Raw genomic sequence first — 27,410 nt, 5'->3', positions numbered from 1 at the left:
GGCCTTGTACTATTGAAATGACCAACAATGAACACATAAGGGGTGTTATTTGAATGATGCCCCCCAAAATAAGACACTCTCATAATGCACTGATGTCATCTGGATAGATATTTGTGTTGGCAAATTAGGGACTGCAAACATTTTCTGTGCAGTAGCATATTGCCGTGAAGATAAGGCCAAATGGCTACACTTGAATATACATGCTACTTCGAAACTTCTTCACTCGGGAAATGTTTATCACTCTGTCGACCTCTTTGCTCTGATAATAGTTAATCCACAGGTCGGTTTCCTGTCTGCTTAATTCTTCCACGAGTCAAGACACCCCACAGTAATGACTGCCCCAGGTCAATATGTTGCCATAAGTACAGACGATTGATTAGGCCTTGACCAAATGTCTCAAAATGCATACTTGTGTCTTGGTTGAAAAAGGCATAAAAAGAATGAAAAGATGAATTATCCTAAATTGACATCATGGCTGTCCTTACCGCTTCTGGTTCTTATAATGGCCCAGCCCTTGCTTTGACTGAGATGAGGAAGGTACTCTACACAGGTCTTGTACACACTAAATCTGTGGAACCTGGATGCAGTGATGTTACCGCAGCATTTTGGGACTGATTATGAGTTCAGTGGGCGGTTTACACGGTCTGCCGAACTTCCAACAGGGAGCATGCCGCCATAGTGGCGACCTCCCTGCTGGACCCATTAAGAGTTACCCCTAGCTCAACCGGTGGAACCCTGAATTTCCGCATGGTGGCCTAGCGGGAAACAGGCTACAGCATTGTCTCTGACTCGTAATCAAGCCAGCTGCAATGCGGTAGAGCTCAGGGTGCATCAGCACCCTTGCAATCTTCCCTGTCTGCTTTGCAGAATCCGAGCATTCTAACCCTAGTGAGTGGAATGTTCATACAGCCTTTCAGCCCTTCTGCCTCAGGCTATACTGGTTGTTAAAGGCACTCGCCTGCAGCTTGGGACTATAAATCCGGTCCAGGGCCTTTAACGACTTGTATAGCCCTCGGCATCGGGCTATAATGCTACAGTAAATGTCTCTGCTCTTTTTAAGACCTTTGTGTATCACTGGCTTTCCCACAACCAATCTACCTATACGTATATACATTGATTCATAATGGCCATAACCACTGGTCGGTGGCCAAACCGGTTACTCAGTACTGTTGACAGTGGAGCTGCAATAAAACAAAGCTGAGTTAGTTTCACCAAGAAAATGATGCAGTTCTGTTTCTGCAAATAAAACGAAAAAAAGCAGAAGGCAATTTTACGTTATGCATTTTGTTCCGTTCAGAAAAAGGTCCTGTTTTTCTTAATCTGCTCTGAATGACTTATGGAGCTCTAATTCGCAGAGACAGAAGTGTAGCAGGTATGATGCTGAAATACACGGGGGCATATTTATACTCCGTTTGCGCCGGAATTGCGTCTTTTTTTTAACGCAATTTCGACGCAAAACTAACTCCATATTTATACTTTGGCGTTAGACGCGTCTAGCGCCAAAGTCCATGGAGTTAGCGTCATTTTTTTGGCGTGGACACCTACTTTGCGTTAATGAGATGCAAGGTAGGCGTTCATGTCTAAAAAATCGACTCCGAGGCATGTGCGTCGGATTTATACTCCCGGGCAAAAATCACGCCCGGGAGTGGGCGGGTCAAAAAAAATTACGTACGGCCGCTTTTGCGCCGTTTTTTAGCGCCTGCAAAAGGCAGGCGTTAAGGGACCTGTGGGCTCTGAAGGAGCCCAGAGGTGCCCTCCCATGCCCCCAGAGACACACCCGGTCACCCTTGCCCACCCCAGGAGGACACCCAAGGCTGGAGGGACCCATCCCAGGGACATTAAGGTAAGTTCAGGTAAGTATTTTTTTAATTTTTTTTTGTGGCATAGGGGGGCCTGATTTGTGCCCTCCTACATGCCACTATGCCCAATGACCATGCCCAGGGGACAGAAGTCCCCTGGGCATGGCCATTGGGCAAGGGGGAATGACTCCTGTCTTTGCTAAGACAGGAGTCATTTCTATGGGGGTTGGGAGTGGAAAAAAAATGGCGCAAATCGGGTTGAGGCGAAAAAATTGCCTCAACCTGACTTGCCCCATTTCTTGACGCCCTAGCTCCATTTTCCCCTACGTCGGCGCTGCCTGGTGTACGTCGTTTTTTTTAATGCACACCAGACGGCGCCGGCGGCTAACGCCGGCTAACGTCATTCAATAAATACGGCGCCGGTATGGTGCTTCAGAATGGCGTTAGCCGGCGCTAATTTTTTTGACGCAAAACTGCGTTAGCACAGTTTTGCGTCAAAAAGTATAAATATGGGCCCCGGTTTCTTTAGATTCGTAAAATAAAAGTCACGCGGTCAGATGACATTACTTTATCTTAAAATCAAAACTATGTGACAAAGATGTGCAAAAGCACATGTCACTTGAATACAGGAAGGTGCCTGTTCTCATCATTTCAGAATGAAAAAAGGAATGTGTTCCTGGGAAATCCTTCAGATTTCATGAAGTGTAATGTATTGTAGGGTGGGAGTCAGACTTCTTGCTGCACTGTTACTAAAAGATACATCAATTACGAGGTCAAATGTGGACAAAAAGAACTGCTGCTTTGAAGCACGTTTTGGCTTAAGATCACAATCGCGGTATTGCTTATCCATCATGTTCAGCACATCTTAAACTTAAAAATCCAGTTTTAAAGCGGTACACCCTTACTTCGGAGGGAAAACTCGCTACTCACCGGTAAATGTCATCACAAACACACATATTGAGATGATCCAGGATATACGACTGTTGCTTTCCTCGAAGTAAGTGATGAGTTCGCCGAAGAAGACTCCACACGTCTTGATGACCCCATAGGTGAATACTTCCACGAAGAAGAAGGCAACGGCCACCACCCAGCCCCAGCCGCCATCAGGCACTTTGGTGTAAACTTTTGCATTGGTGCAGGTTCTCGCTGTTGCCATGGCAGTCATCCTCGATCTGTACAGAAATGAGATAGCTTAGACAACCACCTGGGTTCTTTGCACCTTACACTTTGATTTATTTGCTTACTACACAGGGAGTACTTTCTAATTTTAGAAATATGTGCTGCAGCGCTGCGTAATGTAACTCCAAGTTCTCACTTTCTATAATGCTGCCTTAAAGTCAGTTTCACTCGCCCTCCTACATTTTCGCAGCCTTCTTGCCTCATTGGTCCATGCTGCTTCCTTGCATGAGAACCATTTTGACTAATTTATGTTGGTAAACTGGGGACTTTGTTGTCCATAGTTGGCGTCTTTGAGAAAACAAAAAACAAACCTTATAGTCTCCTGCTGGTCTCTTACTTCCTCCCATTTTCGGTGGGCAGGCAATGTGATCTCTCCTTCTTGCATTACTGTGAATGGACCTAAAGGCTAATTTGGAATATTCACCAGAAATGTACCTCAGTTCCCTTTGTGTAGTATTGTGATATTATCTGAGAGTTCCTTGAATCATCCTGAAGTTATGGTGATTAAGATGGATTTGGGGGAAAACATTTATAGAAGCAGCTAGTCTGGCCAATGCCATGGGCACAACAGAAAAGCAAACAGGGCATTGTGGTTATCCACCTAAAGCAACAACTAATTAAAAACGGTGACTTGTTCTTCCCTTATAATGCTGATGCAAGTTTTTAGAGCAGATTCCAGTAGCATTACCATAAGTAATGGATTTTACGACCTCCCCTCAAACGATTTATGGAAAATATATGTATTAGAAAGCACATCATCAAAACAAAGGAAAAAAAAAAAAAATCAAATGTAGCTTTGTTAGTACTTGTTAACAAAAAGACGGAAAATCTGACTGAGCAGAGCAGTACTACATTGTAGGCTGTAGACTGTAAGGGCCATATTTATACTTTGACGCAAAACTGCGCTAACGCAGTTTTGCTTCAAAAAAATTAGCGCCGGCTAACGCCATTCTGAAGCACCATGTGGGCGCGTATTTATTCAATGACGTTAGCCGGCGTTAGCCGCCGGCGCTGCCTGGTGTGCGTGAAAAAAAATGACGTACACCAGGCAGCGCCGGCGTAGGGGAATATGGAGCTTGGGCGCCAAAAAATGGGGCAAGTCAGGCTGAGGCAAATTTTTCGCCTCAACCCGATTTGCGCCATTTTTTTCGACTCCCAACCCCCATTGAAATGACTCCTGTCTTAGCAAAGACAGGAGTCATGCCCCCTTGCCCAATGGCCATGCCCAGGGGACTTCTGTCCCCTGGGCATGGTCATTGGGCATAGTGGCATGTAGGAGGGCACAAATCAGGCCCCCCTATGCCACAAAAAAATAAATAAAAAAATACTTACCTGAACTTACCTTAATGTCTCTGGGATGGGTCCCTCCAGCCTTGGGCGTCCTCCTGGGGTGGGCAAGGGTGACAGGAGGGGTCCCTGGGGGCATGGGAGGGCACCTCTGGGCTCCTTCCGAGCCCACAGGTCCCTTAACGCCTGCCCTGACCAGGCGCTAAAAAACGGCGCAAAAGTGGCTGGATGTCATTTTTTTTGACCCGCCCACTCCCGGCCGTGAATTTTGCCCAGGAGTGTAAATACGGCACACATGCCTCGGAGTCACTTTTTTAGACGGGAACGCCTACCTTGCATATCATTAACGCAAGGTAGGTGTCCACGCTAAAAAATGACGCAAACTCCATGGACTTTGGCGCTAGACGCGTCTAACGCCAAAGTATAAATATGGAGTTAGTTTTGCGTCGAAATTGCGTAAAAAAAAAGACGCAATTCCGGCGCAAACAGAGTATAAATATGCCCCTAGCTGGCAGGAAGCAGGAGAGGCCAGAGAGTGCAAAGGAGAGGGCTGGAGGGACCAAGTGGTAAAGGTTGAGGAGGTGGAATCCAGATCAGGCCCACTTACATGGAATGTTATGCTGCTTGAGTGATACAAAAGCAGCCCAGAGGGATTTCCTGAGAAGGAAACAGATTGCCTCCACTCTCTTCAGTACCCACTGTCAGATCTGGCAGGTGTTCCCTTCCTAATAGCCAAGTTTGCCTTTGAGCAATGCTTTAAATGGGATGAAAAATGTGGGCGGATCTTGGAAACGGGCGTGGCCAAACAAGAGTAACTACAAAGCCTTTTTAAGAGGCGTGGCCTATGTAATTAGGGGAGTGACTTAAAACCTATAATCTGTGGTCATCACAAAAGGCACGGAAACATTCCCCAAATACATAGACAGAACCCCTCTAACCACACAACCCTACATCACTAGCATTCTGCTCATCCTTCAGTGCCTCAGATAAAGGTAATAAGCAGTATTTAGATGTTGGCATACAATAAACTAAAGTCCTGTGCTTTACACAAGTTCCTACCTAAACAGTAGGTTGGTGCCCCAGCGAGTTTTGTTATTGCATCTAGCCATGTCACACAGCAGCAAACCCCTATATCTCAAACAAGCCAGATGTATTAGGTTTGTCAGTGCTTGCTTATTGGCTGTGTAGCTAATTATCAACAATGATTTTTCTGTGAATAATTAGACTGGAAAATGCTTGTATTCGGAAATTGAGACTTTGAAATAAACATTACATAGATCTATAGAATAGAGACCTTCGGAGTGTCTCAGGCACCAGCCTACTGCTCTTTGCACCACTTTCTCCTGCACTCTGTGGCTATTACACAGGACATGGAAATACTCTCCAAATAGAATCAAATCACGAAGACAGAACCCTTCCAACCACCCACCCTACAAGGCGTAGCAGTCTACTCAAGCAGACATGCTTCAGTGCCCCACATAAGGGTAGTAAGCACTTATATATATATAGATGATTCAGTACTTTAAACTAATAGCCTGTGCTTTACACGTGGTGCCACCTAAGCAGTAGGTGGGTGCCTCTGAGTTCTCTTTTTGCATCTAGACATGTCACACAACAAACGCATGTATCCAAAACAACAAGCCAGACCTATTTGCTTTGCCAGTGCTTGTTAGCGGTACCAGATAAATGAATACAATGACCTTCTTGTCAATAATTAGCCTGGGAAATGTTTCAATTCTGAAACTATGACACTGTCAATTAAACATTACCAAGATCCGTGGAAGCGGTAGAGACCTTCGGCATCTCAGACGGCACCATACTCCCCTGCGGAACACTTCTGCATTCTCTGATGACCCTCGGCATCCCAGAAAGGGGTTCTGAAGGCTGGGCTATAGTACGTGGCTACCTCAGTGTGGACTTGTAACTTTAGGACTTAACACCTAAGCCTAAATTGTCTATCTGGCTGCGTTGTGAGGCACTATGCCTGGATTGTGCCAGGCTCATACATGTCGCTTCAGATTTCAAGAGGGAATGCAATTGGCTGGCCCCGGGGTTAGTAGGCAACTGGTACCTACTGAACTGAAATGGGGAGGAGCACTGCCGTTTGCAATGGTATTAGTAGGTTAGTTAGCGTGCCCTCTGTGCAGCACAGCGTACCTTTACTGTTTATATACCAATATGCACTGCTGAGCACCCGTACTGACTGCATAGTAGTGCACCCCTATGCACCCACACTAGTTGTAGAGCTGTCATCTATCCTACAGCGACGTGCCACTGTCCCTGCTATGTAGTATTGTGCACCTTTGCAGGTTGTTAGTGACGCGCGTAACATCTATCGTGGTTCTGTGGTGTGGCTGCCGAGTTCTGTTCAGGGTATAAATGGTGTTGGAGACGGACAGCCACCTGAATATTAATGGGACAGTCTCCAAGTATTTAAGCGCTAGCCTTAGGTAGGAAGCAGAATGGTGTTTTTTTTGTTTAAAAAAAAAAAAAACTGAGCCCAGTTACTATAGACATTTTACGTTTACGGTAGCTGGAGCAGCGGTGAAGATCTGGGGCAGGGCAAAACATTTTTTACTAAGTACAGTCGCTATACTCCTTTATGTCACTCTTTTCTATTTCCAGCGCAGTTTCATTATGGGACATGTAGAAGATGGGAAAAGGCGGGGGGGGGGGGGGGAAATCACCCGGGTGGGAGATCTGTAGTCTCAGGAACAGTTGTGTTCCTTTTTAGATCTGCAGCCGGATTTTGGATTGGAAAAAGGGTCTTTTTATAAATTTTTGCAGATCGGCGATTACTTGAACACATTGCCTAGTGATCAGTTCTCACTTGGAAAAATGTGCCTTCTGGATATGTTGTTACATAAGCAGATTTATACACTGCTTAACAATACGACTTCTGTTGTGGTGGGGGGTGTTAGCTTTACTTTGTGTATCCCCAAAGCTGTGGCATGTCTTCTAATTGCAACTGCATGGAAGGATAGTGAGCCACCCACGGTACAACAATGGTTTTCTTGGTTAATGAGTATGTAGTACAAGGAGAAAGCATTGCAAGGGGAGGAGTGCTAGAAAATTGGGGGCACAAATTTGGTCTCCTTTGACAACATGGATTGAAGAGCGCTTTGAGCATAGTGATTGGTTGCATTCTGGGTCTGCTAATCTAGGTAGATACTTTCGATCCTCTTTGCCCTTAAGGTGGCTACATGGAAATGTGACTATTTCTTGCAGTCTTTAACCTGAGGTAATCATATTATAGAGAGAAGGTGGAATAGATTAGCGAATTACTGTTTACATCTATGATGGTTTATTATTTGTCCAGATGACAGATGTCTGAATGAATTGATGGACACTGTAATGATTAAATATGTTATACAAAAAAAAAAAAAAAAATGCGCATGTTGATTTGTCTTAAAACATTCTGCCTCACCCTTCTTTCAGACTCTGTTGAGTGTTACAAATTTGGTTGAGATTCGTGGCTGAATGTAAGGCAGGTTACTTGTGTTGCAAAAAAAAATTGAGTACTTCTCCTTGGAAGAGCCCTTATTTAAAAAAAAAAAAAAGTGTTTTAAGATTCTAAATTATGAGCGATTGTCCTTTGAAAGTTACGTAGCTCGTGGCTGAAAGGGTTTTTGAGTAGATGAAGAGCACGATGCTTAGGAATTGATGAGCGGTACACAATCCCCTATCATTAAAGCCTCAGATGTCAGTGGTATTTCTTCTGAAATGTAGTGAGAACAAACTCATCAGCTAACCTGCCTCCTCTATGCATGTGTTTCCCAATTGTCCCACGTAGAGGATATAGAAAAGTAAACTTTGAGACTGTTAAGCATGTAATCATTTTGATGTTTTATTCAAGGTTCTATTGACACTTAAAACTGATCAAAACAAGGGGACCTGTAAGTAATCACTCACAAGGGTTACCAGTCCTTTTATATACTTGCTTAATAATTTTACATTCTGATTTAATTTCTTCCCTGCCACTTGATAGAATCCCTCGTCTTTAATATCGTATGTAGAATGGTAAGCATATACAATATACCACTACAAATCTGAACTAAAATTTGAAATACTGACCAAATTCACATCCGATTTTGAAACGCCACATAACACCGTAAATATTGGACAAATCTTACTGAGGTTTTACTTTAGCCTTTCTTAAAATCAACACCCGGATTTGAAAAACTGGAGGTTCCAGAAAACAAACTTGTTGCTTGACATGGGACAGATGCGTATTTTTGTTAAAATATATGCAGCATTGCTTGCAAACTGGGTCTTTGACAGTGTAAAACAATACTCTTGATGCACAAAACGAAAATAGTTAGACAAAAAAAATATGCTTTAAAATTATATTTGTTGCTTACATCTTGGTCCAGTGGAAGGCAATAGGCTGCCTAGAGTAACTCGATAAATACATTTTAAATAAATCTAAGACACTGAAAACAGAAAGAAATATTGCTTTAGAGCACACGCAAATAAATCTCTCTGAATTAAACAATAACTGGCCATAAAATTAAAGTCTTAAGTTGATGTGGCTCTGTTGCTGTAAAATACACACATTTTCTCTTTAAAATCTTGGTCCTCAGAATGTATCATGCTCAAAATACGAATAATTTGTTCTGGGTACAGCATTTGAATTAACATCATCTTCAATATACTGCTGCATTTTAAGGTGGAAATGTACCCAAAGGTGACTATGCAGGATGCAAACCATGTGGTATTTGTTGTTTTGCCATTGCCAGAAGGTAAAACAAATGCCTCATTTTTTCATAAGAAATCTAGTGACGAAACACAGCTGCCCATCATGGGCAATTACATGGATATAAGAAAATGGCAGCCTTCTCTCAATTGTACTTAGCAGCTTTTCACACTGAAAGCTTTTGAATTCCCTTTTAAGTGTACATTCTATGGTTGTTAATTCACTGTTGGTTACTTGCATTGTCTTTCTTAAAGTCTTGTTTGGTTGGCACGAATGTAAAGTTCTTTAACAAGTATTTTCATTACTTTTTATTGAGCCTTCAGGTTTTCCAAAATCCATTTCAAGAAAGTCATCTGGCACATCTTTGAAAACTTCTTTCTCATTATAATCCCCTTCTTCTATAGATTTCTTCGGTTTACGTCTGCAGAGGCCATTCTTGCACGGCCTTACTAAGGCCAGGCACATGGCTGCCAGCGCCATGCCAATCGCACAGGAGTAGAATGCTGTTGCGTAATTCTGTGTTTGATCCACAAGAACACCTACAGTTGAAAGATAAGATTGTTTGCATTAGTGAAAAAGCAATCCAATTTTAACTATTATCACATTACATTACAAAGCAATGTCTGCAATCCAAAAACATTACTTTTTCTAGAAATCATCATTTCTTTCCGATTTCACATGGAGGCTTATTAACCCACAGTCCGTAAAATAATCTGCAGTATTTAACCAGCTGAACAGTGCTGTATATAGGAAGTTACAGATATCATCTTTGAGATGATAACCTCTGAGGGCATGCAACTTTGGATCTTCTTATGTCTCCACCAAACCAACACTGTTTGGTCACTGATGTTCTGTACTACCTTCAGTGAACTTCGATAGACTGAGTGAAATCTTATGGGCTTTTGCTCAAAGAAATGGTTTCCCATTTAGGTTGACTGAAATGCAACAATCGAAATACATGAAGATACGGCTTCAACAAATTCGGTATGAAGTCAAAGTGTACTCCACACAATGTGCTTGTTTTGTAATGGTGAATTTCCACTAAAAGGTTTTAAGATTATTCCCCCAAATCTATACATTTTGGTTGATCTTGAGCAAGGTAAGAATATTTGCACCATGTCATTTTAAGTCCTGCTACAAGTAGCTTTGCCCTGCAAAAGATCAGTAGAATGCTCAAGATTTGGAGAATAATCTTGAACGTATCAATCAAATGTTAATCGGTAATAGCCATGTCTTACGTTTAAGCCCTAATAGTTAAAAACGGGTGTTTTATGCTTATTAGCAGGTGTTGGATTCGTGATACTCTACCACCATTCGAGGACTTGTGGCACAAAATAATTGGAAACACTGCATTTGATATGCAGTTCACAGTTTGGCACCAAAACATGTATAAAAAATAAAAAAAATAAAAAGTACTAGCTATGGTAGAGTTTCCATAATTTTACAAAAAAAAAAAAAAAATGAATTTAGAGCTGGCTTTCCTATATCGGGGTGAGATCTGGAAACCAGAGTTAGAGGTTTGCAAATTAACCCTGCTTCTAGTTTGGCGAAATTTGAGGCTTCAAGGGTGCATGAACACAGCCTGTGGAATACACTGAGATCTTAAGGCCCAAAGTCAACATTCAAATCCCCAAATAGACTTAGATGTAGAGTCGGTACACTTTTTGGTGCATTTTGGGCCTCAGAGGCTTTTTAACCATATTTTCCCTTTACATGAAGATAAAACCAACTGTAAACATTCTCCCACTTGGTGGATGGAGGGGAGCCACAATTTCAATAATACTAAAAGTAATACAAAAAAATACAAATTAAATAGTTGTCTCAAATTAAAACAAAAAAAAGTTTAGTGTAGAAAAATGTAAAAGTGAAAAGTGAACATACCTCCAAGCGGTGGACCAGCCAACCCAGCTATGCTCTGAATGAAAACATAGACTCCAACTGCTGAAGACATCTTCTCGATGCCCACAACGTCATCATCCGCTAGCATTGGAATGTGGGTACCTGCCACTGATCCTAACATACATCCATAAAATGCGCTACACACAGTCAGGCCCCAAAACTCTGTGGCAAAGGCAAAAGAAATGAGAGCCAAACATAACAAAACAACGAAAATTATCTCAATATAAATCTTGCGAATGGGCTTCTTATTAAGAATCCAGCCAGCGCCAATTCTTCCAAAAACTTCAGCGATGGCCATGGCAGACAGCATGTAGGGAGAATGATCTTTATCAATGCCAAGACTGATACCCAGTGGAATGATGTACAGAGAAGGGGCAAAAAATGCAAGTGTAGCAAAAAGGCCAAAGAGTGAATAACAAATAAAACCACTATTTTTCAAAATTGAAAAGTCCAACAGTGTGACTTTTGTTTTCACCGGAGGACCACGTGCTTCTTCCAGCATTTGGACATTTTCCTGAGGGACAACATATTCTGTCTCTGGTTTCAAGTGTTCATTTTCTTTCTTGGGTGAGGTACCTACTTCGACTCCAGAGTCAATGGAATCAATTGAAGTAAGTGTTTTCTCATTTTCAAGTATGTATTCTGTTCCCACGCTCTCTTTTTTTGGAGTTTCTTCTACTTGTACTTCTTTTTGGATTTTCATTGGTCGGAGCAGTGACCCACAAACAACGATATTTAACTGAAGAACACCAAGAAGCAGCAGGCTGTGTCTCCAGCCGAGGTGATCCTTTAGAGCAGTGATAGCTAGGGAAGAGAATGAAAAACCATAGTTTGTTAATCTACAGACATCGATTGCAACATTATTAATGATGCATCAATGTTTTGAAAGCCTTTAGTAGAATATGCTCAGTTCTCCTAGTGAAATTATACTTGCCTACTACACTGGTAAATTATACAATGGCATTACAAAGCATTGAATTTTAAGTTAGAAGCAGTCTCCTAAGACATTAAATAAATACGCTCCTGGTCACTTGCACATTCTTTGGTAAGGAAGGAGAAAAACGTATCACAATATTGATGATGTAGCACGTCTAACTTTGACAATCCTTGCATAGTGCGCAATTGCATTATTGGTTTCTAGTTACTGTTAAAGGCTAACTTTACATGGAGGTGTTAACCTAACGGGTTACTAAAGTTAATATGATTTAGAAATCTCGGCTTGATAGCCTTATGTTTGTTTGACTAGAGTGGGGACTAAGCAGATTTTATTATCTCTGTCTCATCTTGTTCCATCATGCTCCCAGCTTCTTGAGCCAATGGCAAGAGAACTAGAATGCCTCCCAATTTATATGAAGCCCTTTCTACTGCTGATCCTCACATGAAATGCCTCCGACTGTGGATCTGGAACCAGGTCGGATCCATGGATACATAAACCTATACCTATATTCATGTTGATTAAGTGAAGTACATTTCCTAGGGTGACATAATGCGGCAGTTAAATTAGAAAGGCCTATTACTATTAAAATGCGTAACACTAAACACGAGGGGTGTTTGAACGATGCCCCCAAAAATAAGGCACTCATAACGTAGTGACGTTTTCTTAACAGGATTGATATGTGGTGTTAAATTAGGGACTGCGATCATTTTCTGAGCAGCAGCACATTGCCGTGAGGATGAGACCAAATGGCTACACTTGAATATACATGCTACTTCGAAACCTCTTCACTGTGGAAATGTTGATCACGCAGTCGACCTCTGTGTTCTGACAATAGTTAATCTAAAGGTCGGTTCCCTTGTCTGCTTAATTCTTCCACGAGTCAAGACACCCCACAATAATTATTGCCCCAGCTCAATATGTTGCCATAAGTACCGACGATTGATTAGGCCTTGACCAACTGTATCAAAATGCATACTTGTATCTTGGTTGGAAAAGGCATAAAAAGAAAGAGAATATTTATCCTAAGTTGACATCATGGCTGTCCTTACTGCTTCTGGTTCTTATAATGGCCCAGTCCTTGCTTTGACTGATATAAGGAAGGTACTCTACACAGGTCATGTACAAACTAAATCTGTGGAACCTGGATGTAGTGATTTTACTGCAACACCGTCTCTTAATAGTAATAATTAACGGAGGATACCAAACCCACCTGGAACCGTGGGAAAAGGTAAAGGTTTCTCGAGCATGCCTAGTAGCCATTTTTGTATTTTTACCCCATCTTGAAAGTTCTTATTCTAAGACTCCCAGCCTCCGCAAGCTCCCCTTTATTGCTGCAGCAACATATGACTTTCTTTCCACAGCCTGTAGCGCAGGTTTCCACTTATTGCAGGCCCTGATTAATCCACGCCTAAATGTGACCCAAATTACTCAAGAATTCCTGTTATAAATCTTCTTAAAGCAAGTCAAGTCAGATGCGATTTTCCATGTGGTTTAGTGATGCGTGGAAAAATGTGGTTGTTCCATTTTGTGTTTTAAAGTCTTTAAAAACAAGGCCCGAAATCCACTCCCACCACATCACATGGCCATTGAAAGCAATGAGTTGAGTTTTAGTTTAACCTCTTTATTCGGTTTACATAAAAAAAAAAAAAAAAACATACAATATAAAAAATTCATACTATATAAATTTTAAAAAACCTATAAAAAACAAATATAAGAGACCAACTTGCACCTAGACCCTTAAAAATACAAAAACTACTGTCATCAATTACCACAATAAGTCATTGTCTCACTCCATCAGCTATTGCACACTCAAACCAAAAATTGTCCCCTCCTTTAATTTCATTTCCAATATCAATAAGCTGAATGTGCTTACACCTGAGCCACCAAGCATATACTAAGCACCTAGACAAGGCGAAAATCAACCAGGTAAGTCGTGTCACTTCTAATGATCCTAATGGTAGAATGCACGTCTATCCTATAGGACAAGGCAAGTTGGAATAAGCCATACTTTCCTATACACAATGTATCTAGGACAGTAGAGGAAAAGAAAGCTCCTCAGTTTCTGAACACACTTGACAAAAAGGACTAAAGGGTGAGATATATACACTGTTAAAAAAAAAAAAGAGCTCTTTAAGGACAAGGTGCCATATCAGAACTGTTAATAAATTTTACTGCACCCAAAAAGCTAGGAGTCTAAATGCTGCCACACGTGCAATTACTCAACCCAAGATCTAACCTAATTGGAGTTAATGGTACATTTCACTGTATTCCCAAAATTTATCTCATAAAAGTATTTAACTTTTTCAAGCCCCATAACTCAGCACCATATATTGCTGCTCCAACCTGACGGTGTCGGCGGTCTCACCGTGGCGCCGCCGCCATGGTCGTAATGTGGAGGCCTGACAGTTGCTTTGGCGACAGTCAACATCCACCTCGGAACTGGCGGTCTCATGAATGCCAGGGTCATTATGACCACCCAAGTTCTCCACATGCTTCAGCTAACCAGCCAAGTTGAATAAGTTTTGGAGCTGTGTTCTAGATAATAGCAAAGTGTCTTTTTTTTGTTAGCATTAGGGATGCCACAGGGTTACCCGCCATCATAAGCGGGAGGGGGTCCCCCATTACAATCCTGTAAGGACTCAATTAGCCTGTTAATGTATATAGTAAACCGGGTTGGGGCCAAGACACACCCTCGTCTTACCCCTCTATCCACTCCAACTCAACCAGTCAGCTATCCATTGGATCCCCATCTTATCTGAGCATAGTTCTCTAGGTGGAGCCTATTGATCATTTTCAGTAAGTAATTCGGAACTCCTAGCTGTTCAAGCACTGTCCTTAATTTTCCCCTGGGGATGAGGTCAAAAGCTGCATGTAAATCTACAAAAGATGAGTTACATATAGCGTATGTGTCCTTTTTTAAAGGGGCGACCCAAAGATTGTGCCACTCAATGTTTATAATTATCACACCTGGAATGTGATAAGCTTAATTGAAGATGTGCTCTTACTATGTGATAAGAGCAGGAGCAGCCACCGCAAATCTCAAGGGGAGGGGGAGGAAAGAGGGCTAAATCAAAATAAACCTATCTGTCCTGACCCGCTGGATACCTCGTGCTCCTCCTCCGATGGTATCCCAGAAGTCCCTGGGACACCAGCACAGGCTCCTCACGCAATCCTGTCACTGCTCATTCTTTACCTAGCACAAGCAGCGCCAGGATTGGTCTGCAGCTCAGACACTGCATTCAAGTCTGTGCAGTTTCCCCAACCCGGCTGTGTAACACAGCCGGGTAGGAGAAACCCAAGTGAGCATGTCAGTTTGGCCAGCCTAAGGCAGCCGGACAAACTAACATGCGCACTTAAGTGCACCCAGCCCCCACCCCCAGCCTGCCCCTCCCTTCACACGCTGACTCAGCTGAGCCAGCAGCTGAAAAATAAAACAAAATATTGTCTTATTTTTCAGTTGCTGGCTCTTAGTCAGCCAGCTGCTGCTGGGTAAAAGTGATCCTGACCTAAAGCACATAGGTTTTCAAATGAGGGGCACCACAACCATAATCTAGGTTTCCTGCACCACAGACATCAGTCGGATGGTTTCTTGTAGTTTTAAAATTGAAATTACCTTTCCTACAGTGTAATCGCTACGTTCCCGTATATAGAGATGGAGAGTATTTCACATTCTATACTTTCAGACTTCCAAACTGGATTCCGCCCAGGAAGAAGCACTGAGTCAGCACTCATGGCCATCTGGGACGATCTTAAAAACAGTCGACCGAAATGGAGTTGCTGCACTACTTCTCTTGGACCTCTCAGCTGCCTTTGATACGGTTGACCATGACACCCCAACTCAAGACTCCACGAAGCCGGCATACAAGGGATTGCTCTCGACTGGATTACTTCATATCTCCAAAAAAAGAGCGAATATCACCCACTCACCCCCCTTCTCGTCGGAACCCTACCTCACAAAAGCAGGGGTCCCCCAAGGGTCAATCATCTCACCTTTGCTTTTCAACATCTACATGATATCTTTACCAGAACTGATCAATGATTTCCATCTCACATGCTACAACTATGCAGATGACACACAAATACTACTTGAATTAGAAGACCCCAAAAACATTGAAAACTCACAAAGCTTCAGTTGCCTCAGAGCCGTTGATCAGTGGATGACTTGGAGCCATCTCAAACTAAATACCTCCAAAACAGAAATACTCATATGTGGTGACAGGGAAAAATTATCACCCTCTGTGCGTCTGGCCTGACGACCTCGGACCACCTCCTCAATTATCCAAGGAAGTGAAAAGCCTAGGAATCACCATGGATTCCAAGCTAACTATGAATGCCCAAGTAGACAAATTAGCACGCACAAGCTTCATCACCTTAAAGACTTTACGACGCATCTTCCCCCACCTCGGATTTCCACACAAGGTGCAAGCTACTATCTCGCTTGTACTATCCAAACTGGATTATGCCAATAGCCTCTACCATGGATCATCTCTATCTGTTATGAAAAAACTACAACGTATCCAGAATTCCGCAGCCAGGCTACTACTACATATAAAGCCGCAAACCCACATCTCCCCTGCCTTGATAGCACTACACTGGCTACCCGTTGCCAGACGATGCACTTTCGAGCTGCTTTGTATCACCCACAAGGCTCCATGAAACAGGACCGCTTTTTATCAGAAAGAAAATTACCAAATACATCCAACAAAGAACCCTCCGCTCAAGACTGGCACCCCATCTTAGAACACCACCATACAAGAAAAAGACTGTAGGTGGTACATCCTTCTCCGTCCAAGCAGCCAAACTATGGAATTCATTACCCCCAACTATAAGAACCACAGATAACTTTCTTGTCTTCAGAAAACTACTCAAGAGTTGGCTCTTTCCTTCATAACCACCTTTTTCAAACAACTATGAACTGCATATGTCTATGTGGATAAATATTTTTTTCAGATTATATGTATATTTCTATTTATTTATAGTTTCTTTGGAAAATATGTATTGCTACTGTCATAACAATAAAATACACACACACACACACACACTGTTTAAACCTGTCTAAGTATTTTTTACCCATGATTCTAATTATGTATTGTATGTGCATATATATATATGTATGTGTATATGTTGTTTCTGTGCTTGGCATGTTCGTGGATCATTGCATGGCTCCTGGTTTTGGGTTGTTAAACTAGATATCTATGAATTCCTGCTCTCATCTTATCACACTTATCTACTCATCACTCTTATATCATGTCTCTATCAAACTATCCTCCATTCTCACTCTGACTCATCCCTTCTACCACTTTCATCTCCTAAATATCTCTGCCTAAGCTCTTTCCTCCACCTCCACATCTAACTCACCAAACCTCACTCTACCTCTGTGACCTCCCGCACAACCCAACTAAATTCTCCTGCATTCATCTCACCCTGCTACTATGCTCTCCCTAACCCTTCCACATACTCTTCCCCCTCCGCCCCCCTTTATTCATCCCAAGCCTTTGGGTTGAGTAAATGAAGGATATACTCCCAATTAACACTTCTGGATTTCTTTCCTCCTCCACCCCTCCATTACTCCAGTCAATCTAACAAACTCTCATATCCGCGGCTCAAATTAACTCATAATAATACTAAAACTGTACTCATTATTAAACTATACTAATCCATCACTAATTCTTGTGGGTTCCGGAGTAGCGTGCTACTCATCGAAAAGCGCTTCGACGCCTCGTCAAGGGTAGTAAGCGCTATATAAATACGATTACAATACAATACATATGGGATCATTTATTTTGTGAAATGTATATTGAACTGTTTACCTGGTGCAAAGGCGAAAACTGCAAAACATTCTCCAGTAGAGGCAACTGCAGTAACCAGTGAACGCTTTTTGTCAAAGTACTGTGAAAGTATGGTGACCGTTGGTATGAAACTTAAGGAGTATCCCAAACCTGTGGAAGGATAGAAAGGACAGATGTGATCATCTGTTGTAATATTCTTTACACAGAGGTAAATTGTTCAGGTGCTTGGGTTCGGGCGTATTTATCACTGGAATTTGACCCACAGAGTGAAAGTTAGCAAAGGGAGAAAGAAGGACGCGAAAGATAGGGAAACAGTGACAAACGGGGAAACTGAGGATGAAAGAGACCCTGCAAGAGTGAGATAAAGAGACCAGAAGTGCAGGATGGTGGAACTAAGAGACATGCAGCGGAATCAAGAATCGCAGTCTTAGCATTAGGCGTGGCTAGTGTTCAGTGTTTTTATATGTGATGTTTGAATGGGATGCGTTTAAGGCAAGCACAGGCAGAGGCAGTGATGCCAGGTATTAAATAATCATTTTCCATAAATTGATAAAAATTTAAGGTGGAGTGATAACGAAAACATAATTCAGGATCTGGTTCCTCTATGGAAATAAGACAAATATTGTCATGCACCAACTCCAGTTCTACAGATTCAAACCAGATAGGTTAACAAAGCTGGTAAGGTTAGCGAATGCTCCCTGGACACTATGCTCAGAGTATTAGAATGCTGAGCGCTCCGCTGAAGACAGTGACGTGGCTCAGGGCTCCTACTGGCTGGTAACAGTCCAATGTCTGTCTTTCTCTGTTTTTAATCAGAGCATTCTAACCCGAGTGAGTGGAATGTTCGTACAGCCTTTTAGCCCTTCTGCCTCAGACTACACTGGTTGTTAAAGGCCCGCGGCCCGGGACATAAATCTTGTCCAGGGCCTTTAACGACTTGTATAGCCCTCAGCAGTGGGCTATAATGCTACAGTAAATGTCTCTGCTCTTTCTAAGACCTTTGGGTATCACTGGATTTCCCGCAACCAATCTAACCTATACCTATATACATGGATTCATAATGTCTCAATATTGATTCCAAAAGTATTCTTTCAGCTTCATTAAAGTTCAACTTCCCTAATGTCCTGAAAGGCTATAGAGATGATTATTCCCCTCAACCCGGCATGAGGCAGTTTTGTTGTTTTACTATGATTAATGCCTTAGTGGGATGAAAGCTTGAGTTGGGAGAAAACAACATTGGTCGCCCTTAGAAACTTACCACATATTAGACCAATTGTTAAGTACATTTCGTCGACGCTGCGTGCAAAAGATGCGGTGACCATTCCGAGGCTGACCAGGAACCCTCCGGCCATAACCACTGGTCGGTGGCCAAATCGGTTACTCAGTACTGTTGACAGTGGAGCTGCAATAAAACAAAGCTGAGTTAGTTTCACCAAGAAAATGATGCAGTTCTGTTTCTGCAAGTAAAACGAAAAAAAGCAGAAGGCAATTTTACGTTAAGCATTTTGTTAAATTCAAAACAAGGTCCCACTTTTCTTAATCTGCTCTGAACGACTCATGGAGCCCTAATCCGCAGAGACAGACGTGTAGCAGGTATGATGCCGAATTATACTGTTTCCTTAGATTTGTAAAATAAAAGTCACGTGGTCATATCTACTGCATTACTTTATCTTAAAATCAAAACTGTGTCAAAGATGTGCAAAAGCACGTCACTTGACTACAGGAAGGTGCATCTTTTCATCATTTCAGCATGAAACAAGGAATGGGTTCCTCCGAAATCCTTCATATTTCATGAAGTGCAATGTTTTGTAGACTGAGTCTTACAGACTTCTTGCTGCACTGTTACTAAAAGATACATCAATTACGAGGTCAAATGTGGACAAAAGAAGTGCTGCTTTCAAGCATGTTTTGGTTTAAGATCACAATCGCGGTATTTCTTATCCATCATGTTCAGCACATCTTAAAAATCCAGTTTTAAAGTGGTACACCCTTACTTCGGAGGGAAAACTCGCTACTCACCGGTAAATGTCATCACAAACACACATATTGAGATGATCCAGGATATACGACTGTTGCTTTCCTCGAAGTAAGTGATGAGTTCACTGAAGAAGACTCCAAACGTCTTGATGACCCCATAGGTGAATACTTCTATGAAGAAGAAGGCAACGGCCACCACCCAGCCCCAGCCGCCATCAGGCACTTTGGTGTAAACTTTTGCATTGGTGCAGGTTCTCACTGTTGCCATGGCAGTCATCCTCGATCTGTAGAGAAATGAGATAGCTTAGACAACCACCTGGGTTCTTTGCACCTTACACATTGATTTATTTGCTTACTACACAGCGAGTACTTTCTAATTTAGAAACCTGTGCTGCAGCGCTGCATAGCTAGCTCCAAGTTCTCACTTTCTATAATGTCGCCTTAAAGTCAGTTTCACTCGCCCTCCTACATTTTCGCAGCCTTCTTGCCTCATTGGTCCCTGCTGCTTCCTTGCATGATAACCATTGACTCATTTATGGTGGTAAACTGGGGACTTTGTTATCCATAGTTGGCGTCTGTGAGAAAACAAAAGACAAACCTTATAGTCTCCTGCTGGTCCCTTAAATCCTCCCACTTCAGTTGGGCGGGCAATGGGATCTCTCCTTCTTGCATTACTGTGAATAGATCTAAATGCTAATTTCGAATATTCACCAGAAATGTATCTCAGTTGCCTGTGTGTACTATCGTGATACTATCCGAGTGATCATTGAATCATCCTGAAGTTATTGCGATTAAGTAAAAAAAAAAAAAAAAAAACACAACAAAAAAATAAAAAACACACACACACACACTTAAACAGCTAGTCTGCCCAATGCCAGGGCAAAACAGACAAGCAAACAAAGCAATATATTATTATTCTGATGCAAGTTTAGACCAGCTTCTAGTAGCAGTATTACCATAAGTAATAGATTTTATGACTCCGCCTCTAAAAAGATTTATGGAAAATAGTGTATATATATATATATATATATATATATATATATATATATTAGAAAGTACAACATCAGAACAAAGAAAAAAAACAATAAATTAAATTTAGCTTTGTTAGTACTCGTTAACAAAAAGACGGAAAATCTGACTGAGCAGAGCGGTACTACATTGTAGGCTGTAGGTGTCTACCTGGCAGGTAGGAAGCAGGAGAGGCCAGAAAGTGCAAAGGAGAGGGCTGGAGGGACCAGGTGGTAAAGGTTGAGGAGGTGGAATCCAGATCAGGCCCACTTACATAGAATGTTATGCTGCTTGAGTGATACAAGAGCAGCCCAGAGGGATTTCCTGAGAAGGAAACAGATTGCCTCCCCTCTCTTCAGTTCCCACTGTCAGATCTGGCACGTGTTCCCTTCCTAATAGCCAAGTTTGCCTTTGAGCAATGCTTTAAATGGGAGATAAAATGTGGGACGGTCTTTGAAAGGGCGTGGCCAAAGGGTAACTACGAAGCATTATTAAGAGGCGTGGCCTATGTAATTAGGGGCGTGGCTTAAAACCTATAATCTGTGGTCATCACAAAGGCACAGAAACACTCCCCAAATACGATCAAAATACATAGACAGAACCCCTCTAACCACACAACCCTACATTGCTAGCATTCTGCTCATGCTTCAGTGCCTCACATAAAGGTAATAAGCAGTATTTAGATGTTGGCATACAATAAACTAAAATCCTGTGCTTCACACAAGTACCTACCTAAACAGTAGGTTGGTGCCCCAGTGAGTTTTCTGTTATTGCATCTAGCCATGTCACACAGCAGCAAACTCCTATATCTCAAACAAGCCACATGTATTGGGTTTGTCAGTGCTTGCTTATTAGCTGTGCTAGATAATTAACAACAATGATTCTGTTGCGAATAATTAGACTGGAAAACGCTTGTATTGGGAAAAGGAGACTTTGAAGGTCTCTATTCTATAGATCTATGTAATGTTTATTTCAGAGTGTCTCAGGCACCAGCATACTCCTCTTCGCACCACTTTCTCCTGCACTCTGTGGCTATTACACAGGACATGGAAATACTCTCCAAATAGAATCAAATCACGAAGACAGAACCCTTCCAACCACCCACCCTACAAGGCGTAGCAGTCTACTCAAGCAGACATGCTTCAGTGCCCCACATAAGGGTAGTAAGCACATATATATATATATATATAAATAAAAAAAAAAAAAAAAAAGAGATAGATAGACATATGATGCAGTACTTTAAACTAATAGCCTGTGCTTTACACATTGTGCGACCTAAGCAGTAGGTGGGTGCCTATGTGAGTTTTCTTTTTTGCATTTAGAATTTAGACATGTCACACAACAAAACGCATGTATCCAAAACAACAAGTCAGGCCTATTTGCTTTGCAAGTGCTTATTAGCTGTACCAGATAAATGAATACAATGGTCTTTCTTGTCAATAATTAGCCTGGGGAATGTTTCAATTCTATAACTATGACACTGTCAATTAAACATTATTAAGATCTGTGGAAGCGGTAGAGACCTTCGGCGTCTCAGGCGCCACTACACTCCCCTGCGGACCACTTTCTTCTGCCTTCTCATGACCCTCGGCGTCTGGAAGAGCCCCGTAAAGGGGTTCTGAAGGCTGGGCTATAGAGGTTGGCTACCTCAGTGTGGACTTGTAACTTTAGTACTTAACTTCTAAACCTAAATTGTCTATCTGGCTGCGTGGTGAGGCACTATGCCTGGATTGTGCAAGGCTCAGACTCCTACATGTCGCTTCAGATTTCATAGTAACCAATGTGCACTGCTGAGCACCCGTACTGACTGCATAGTAGTGCACCCCTATGCACCCACACTAGTGGTAGAGCAGTGTTCTCTATCCTACAGCGACGTGCAACTGTCCTCGCTGTGTAGTATTGTGCACCTTTGCAGGCCGTTGGTGACGCGCGTAACATCTATGGCGGTTCTGTGGTGTGGCTGCCGAGTTCTGTTCAGGATATAAATGATGTCGGGGCGGACTCCTGACACATCCAGGGCTGTGCGCAGTCTTGCACTTCTCCCCTGTGATGTGGCACATTACCGGGTGGAAGCTCTCGGCTGTAATGCAGCGCTCCACGCGGAGCCATGTATAAAGCACGAGGGGTGTCTGCACTGCGCACACTTTTCATGGCGCTCTGGTGGCGCGCGTCCGACGCAATCACAGACCCCCGCCTTGTACAGCCGGGGAGCAGCAGGCGCGCGCGCTTCTACATTAAGGGCCAGATGTACGAAAGGATTTTACCCATTCTGTGTCTATGGGAAAAAGCTTTCGTACATATGACCCTTACTTCGCGTATAAAGCGGGAATGGTTGCGGCTGCGCGTCTTCCAGCAGGAGAAAGCTCGGGAGACATTGGTTCTAGAGAAGACCCCGCCGCGCACTTAACACCAGCGCTTGACACATTCACTGTACTAAGCACCACACCGAAGAGCACACAAACGTGCTCAATGCTTCGCCTTGAACAAGGACAGCGCAGCGCCGTGACAACTTTTGTTGGTAGCAATATTGATAAGGACAATAAATAAGCATATAGCAACATTTTCTTTTTTTTTTTTTTTTTTTTTTAAATGGGAACTTTCGCGTGCGGTCTAGTATTTATCAGCGCCTGCAAAGCAGTAACGTAACGCCATAGAAAGTCTGTACAGAAGTTCTGTGCGCAGTGTGCGCCTTCTGGAGAGCGCGCTCTGTGGCTTGTTGCAACTCTAGGGCTGTGCAGCGCTGTGACGCCACTGACCGGTAGTAGCGCCATATTAGGAAAATATAAATAAAGCGCACGAGGGAGAGCTGGCCTGCAATTTCTGCGACATGGCAGCTGAGAGTCATTCCACAGTAGCAGACTGGATACCGGTGTGAACTTGTGCGCCAAACACGCAGGCACGCACGCCTTTCCCTTTAACTCGCTTTCCGGAAACTAAGAGCGCAGAATAAGATCATAGGAGGAACATTCACAGCGTCGATTATAGATAACCAAGCTGTTACCTTTGACTTGCAACTCCTGGCTTGCCCCTTCGGTACCCCTTGTTGTGAAGCTGAAGAAGGATCTGAACGTAAACAGGTCTCTTAGCGGTTTTTAGTTTCAGTAGTTTCCACATTTAATTACCCTCACCTGACCCCTCAGCAGCAACCAGGATGCTGCTGACGATTTACGAATGGGACAAGCCGCCCACTTGTGACATAAATGTATGTCACTGAGATAAAATGATGTGTGGTATCACTTCGTCTGTCAAACATAAATTGCCATTTTTAAAGGTGCGGTATCCTCAACACATCTGAATTTCTTGCTTACGTTTCAAAACTGAAACATAAAACAGTTTGTCTTCAGTCTACATTAGAAAGCTCCCTAAAGTACCGTCGAAGGGCGGCACGAATGGCACGTGTGCGCCGGCACAAGGCAAGCACAGTGGCAGCCTTCGAGTTGCCGCTGGTCCGTCGAATACCTGGGAACTGCACATGGGTGAGCATCACTCGCGTTACCATAACACCGGCTACCAGGCGCTTTTAAAACAAGCGCGCAGGGTGTGCTATCAATATTTCCATCTTTTAATTCTATGAACGTGGCATCTAAATGTGTTCTGTAAAGTATAACTCTTAGATACGTGCAATAAATCTGTAAAATGCCTATTGAGTACTCACCAGCAGTGTCCCGCGTTGGCACCAGGAGGTAAGATCTCAGCCCCCTGTAACCCCTGACCTCTTTAACCCTCTGCTCCCGGAGGAGGCGAGCTTGAGACAGGACCCCGTGTGCCCGGGTTCGCCCCCCTGACCCCAGACACACGGCGGATCACTGCCTGCTACTGCTCTCCCTCCCCCGGTATCTCTGCACTGCCAGCCCTCGCTGCGCTCTTGGAATATATACCGGATTACCGGTTTTAGCCGGTCTGCGGGAGCGTCCCCGAGGAGCGCGGGGGCGCGCAGCAGTCGGTGCATCATAGCCCCTCAGTCCCTTCCGCATTGCCTATACTCGCTGGGTTCTTGGAATATGTACCGGCTTTAGCCGGTCTGCGGGAGCGTCCCCGAGGAGAGCGGGAGCGCGCAGCGGTCTGTGCCCCATAGACGGAAAGATGCTGGGGCTGCTTTCAGTGCGGATGCACGCTCGCGAGCTACTGGACTCCCAGACACAGGATACAGCATGATGCGGTGCTTTTGCCGGCATTGCTCCAAAAGAAAGATTGCGCTTGCATCTCCGGTCCATACGAAGCAAGGGCGACATCACCTTTAGATACTTAAGGGGTACTGTGCTTTGTTTTCCCTCATAATATGAAGTTTGCTTGATTGCAGCAGCTAGGGTCACCTGGCATTGAGGCAAATTCTGGACAGGACTAAAACAATCAGGAGAAAGGGTCAGAAATTCAGGACGAAGGGTTATAATTCAGGTCAAAAGTTCAAGAACAAAGGTCAGTTTCACAGGCACCCAGGCGAGGCCATGCCTGTTATCAGTGCATTTATTTACTCTTTTTAACATAGCACTATTTATTCACTGTGGCCTTTTTGTGATTGCCTCCTTGTATGCTACATTCAGGTGTCACATTACATGCTTGTTCAGTAGTAAATTAATGCCCTTCTGTTCTGTGTCAAGGCCATCACCATACCCAAATCTACCCAATCTTTCTTGAAGAGAAAGTAACAACAACATTTTGATTATATTTGTGAACATTTTACAACCCCCTGCAAACAATTTGTGAAACATTAAGGTAATTAACTTTATGCTAGTTTAAACAAATTGAACAAAAACATCTGGCTCACCCCAACCGCCCATGGGCTTTCAACCTAAAAAAATAATAATGAGGCTGGGCAGATGGTGTGGGGGACAGTCTCACAACTAATGTCAAGATGTGAGGTACCCACAACTTGTCTGTGGTCTCACAGCACTAGAGTGTATGTATGGGACTTTGCGTTTATCTCAGAACTGGGAGCCCGGACTAACAATCAAAGATAATAAAAGAGAAGGATAAAATTGAGATCAAATGAGAGATCCACGGCGACTGATTCAAAGCGTTGTTTCTAAGAACTGGATAAATAAGGAACAGAAGAACTAGGTGGGGCAATTCCTAAAATCAGACAAGATGGGTCCACCAAAACTACCGGAAGGTATTGGGTACTTGGGGAGATGTCTCTGCAGACAGGAGAGAAACAGAAGCGGCACTGTAAAGTGGTTGAACAAGCAGGACCCACCCACCTTTACAAACTCTTCTTGTGAAATGGTCTGCTGTTTGTGCTTGTGAAGGGTGAGCAGGGGCCAGCCCCCTTGCAAGTTTGTGTAAGGCAATTGCCCGCTTTGTCCATATCTTAAGGTGGTTTTGCAATTGAGAAAAATCCAAACTAGTGACCTGGGTTATCTCTAAGTGTCAAGTACACATAGAATCTACCAAATATTTGAGATGTAAATTACACAAACAAAATGCAAATTAGTGTTTCTTTAACATATGGCACTGTTTCCCCTTTATATACAATTAGACCTCAGGTTGAACTGGGAACCAGTTACCTTTCGATACCTAGTGAATAATATCTATCATTCTCTGACTCATTTTCAGGATGGAAATCTCGGCAGAGCGTCACAGTCCCTCCGAGCCCAGTTTGCCTTTTAGTCTTCTCTTCTGTAGTGGGCCACGTGGAACTAGTGAAGATGGTGTGCTATCCCGATGATAGTATTATTTTGCAAACCTTCCTCTGCTCGCCCTTCATTCATTCTTCAAACTTGCCGCACATCTGATTTGGTCGATGGGGCACAGTTGGGTAGCTCTTTCCACTCTGAAGCTACTGGTGACTGGGGGTGGATTAGGCCTTCTGGACTTACAACACTATTATTCTGCTGCACAGGTCCAATGGGTGGCATGCTGGCTTTCTGCCCGCCCCCCCCCCCCTGCATGAAATGGGGTTTATCCGTAAAGACCTTTAAGGAGGGCTACTGCACTGCTCATTGTTTTCTACTGACCATTTTACAGATCACCATCCAGGGTTATTGTGCACAGCTTTCCCTTGCCTTGTTAGAACCTGTAAACTCACTGACACGAAGAAACCCTGTGCTTCTGCACTACCTTTGCTAAGCCTTCCCACTCACACAGGACGGCTGTGCTCAGAGCAACTCCACCAGTGGTATGCTGCAGGTGTCTTAAAACTGGGTGATTGATGTGGCCAAACCTCAAGATACGGACTGGTCTCAAATAACGGACTCTCCCCCCAAAGTATCCCATGGCTGTCACTTTGGGTACATTCATAAAGGTTCCTCTGGAATGCATTCCGTCCATTGCTTGCCATTGGCTTTATGGTGTGTAACTCCCATTTCATTGCTTTCAATTTGCTGGCTTTATTTGTTTTAGGCTATGCAGCTTGAGTTCATCCCTTGCCCAAACCTTATTTACAGTATCCTTCCAAGTGCTCCCTTTCTGTAAGCAGGCCTGTAAATCTTGTTCTTATCTCATCACATTTGCTGTGCCTTCAAAGAACAAGGTCAAATGTCAGGCTCTGTCTTCGGTGGGAACTTGGGGCAAGATGTAGCAAAGGGTTTTTTCCCATTCTGTGTCAATGGGAAAATGTGTTCGTACATATGTCCCTTATTGTTTACTTTTCATTCTCTGACTTCAAAGTGAGAGGATTTATGCAACAATCTTGCTGGATACTGGGATTAGGAAAGAGTTTTTTCTATCACATGACAACATTTAAATAAACTTCAGAATATATCAGAATTAGGAGTACATATGAAGCACATTTTTGTTAATTCAGAATTGTGCTGGAAACAAATACTTTTATATGATTTAAATAAATCATTGCATTAGGTGATGCAATTTCCACACATCATCGTCTGTGCACTCTATAGTTT

The 27,410-nt window shown here is 43.0% G+C and overlaps 2 protein-coding genes and 1 pseudogene across 10 annotated transcripts in view; 1 reads left to right on the top strand and 2 right to left on the bottom strand.

Moving 5' to 3' along the window:
- The window catches only part of LOC138245875 (monocarboxylate transporter 7-like), a 28,707-nt pseudogene extending 4,344 nt beyond the window's left edge, over positions 1-24,363 (bottom strand).
- Positions 1-27,410, top strand: part of ARSG (arylsulfatase G) — a 1,341,775-nt gene that overhangs the window by 372,615 nt on the left and 941,750 nt on the right. The gene's annotated exons all lie outside the window — the stretch shown is intronic.
- LOC138245874 (monocarboxylate transporter 7-like) lies at positions 8,090-24,363 on the bottom strand. Of its 4 annotated transcripts, none has more exons than XM_069199869.1 (6): positions 24,227-24,363; positions 19,606-19,847; positions 18,845-18,988; positions 17,608-17,736; positions 10,843-11,664; positions 8,090-9,500 (listed from the first exon to the last, which is right to left on the bottom strand). In XM_069199869.1, the coding sequence occupies exons 2-6, from the start codon at positions 19,838-19,840 to the stop codon at positions 9,247-9,249; spliced, it is 1,584 nt and encodes a 527-aa protein (XP_069055970.1). In that variant the 5' UTR covers positions 19,841-19,847; positions 24,227-24,363; the 3' UTR covers positions 8,090-9,246. The 4 variants fall into 4 exon arrangements, with proteins under 4 accessions (XP_069055970.1, XP_069055968.1, XP_069055971.1 ...); XM_069199867.1 differs by lacking the exon at positions 24,227-24,363 and adding an exon at positions 23,573-23,722; XM_069199870.1 differs by lacking the exon at positions 24,227-24,363 and adding an exon at positions 22,479-22,730.

This window comes from Pleurodeles waltl, chromosome 7 (assembly GCF_031143425.1).
Source record: "Pleurodeles waltl isolate 20211129_DDA chromosome 7, aPleWal1.hap1.20221129, whole genome shotgun sequence".
NCBI classification, from domain to species: Eukaryota; Metazoa; Chordata; class Amphibia; order Caudata; family Salamandridae; genus Pleurodeles; species Pleurodeles waltl.
The sequence above is the reverse complement of the archived record's forward strand: the minus strand, read 5'-3'. Positions and strand labels throughout refer to the sequence as shown.

Excerpts from the sequence above, each read along its gene's own strand:
- LOC138245874 (XM_069199867.1), bottom strand. The coding sequence starts at position 23,685 with ATGTGGAAACTACTGAAACTAAAAACCGCTAAGAGACCTGTTTACGTT. Across the intron at positions 17,737-18,844 it reads AACAATTGGTCTAATATGTG|GTTTGGGATACTCCTTAAGT; the intron begins GTAAGTTTCTAA and ends ATCCTTCCACAG. Across the intron at positions 9,501-10,842 it reads GGCTGGTCCACCGCTTGGAG|GTGTTCTTGTGGATCAAACA; the intron begins GTATGTTCACTT and ends TTTCAACTGTAG.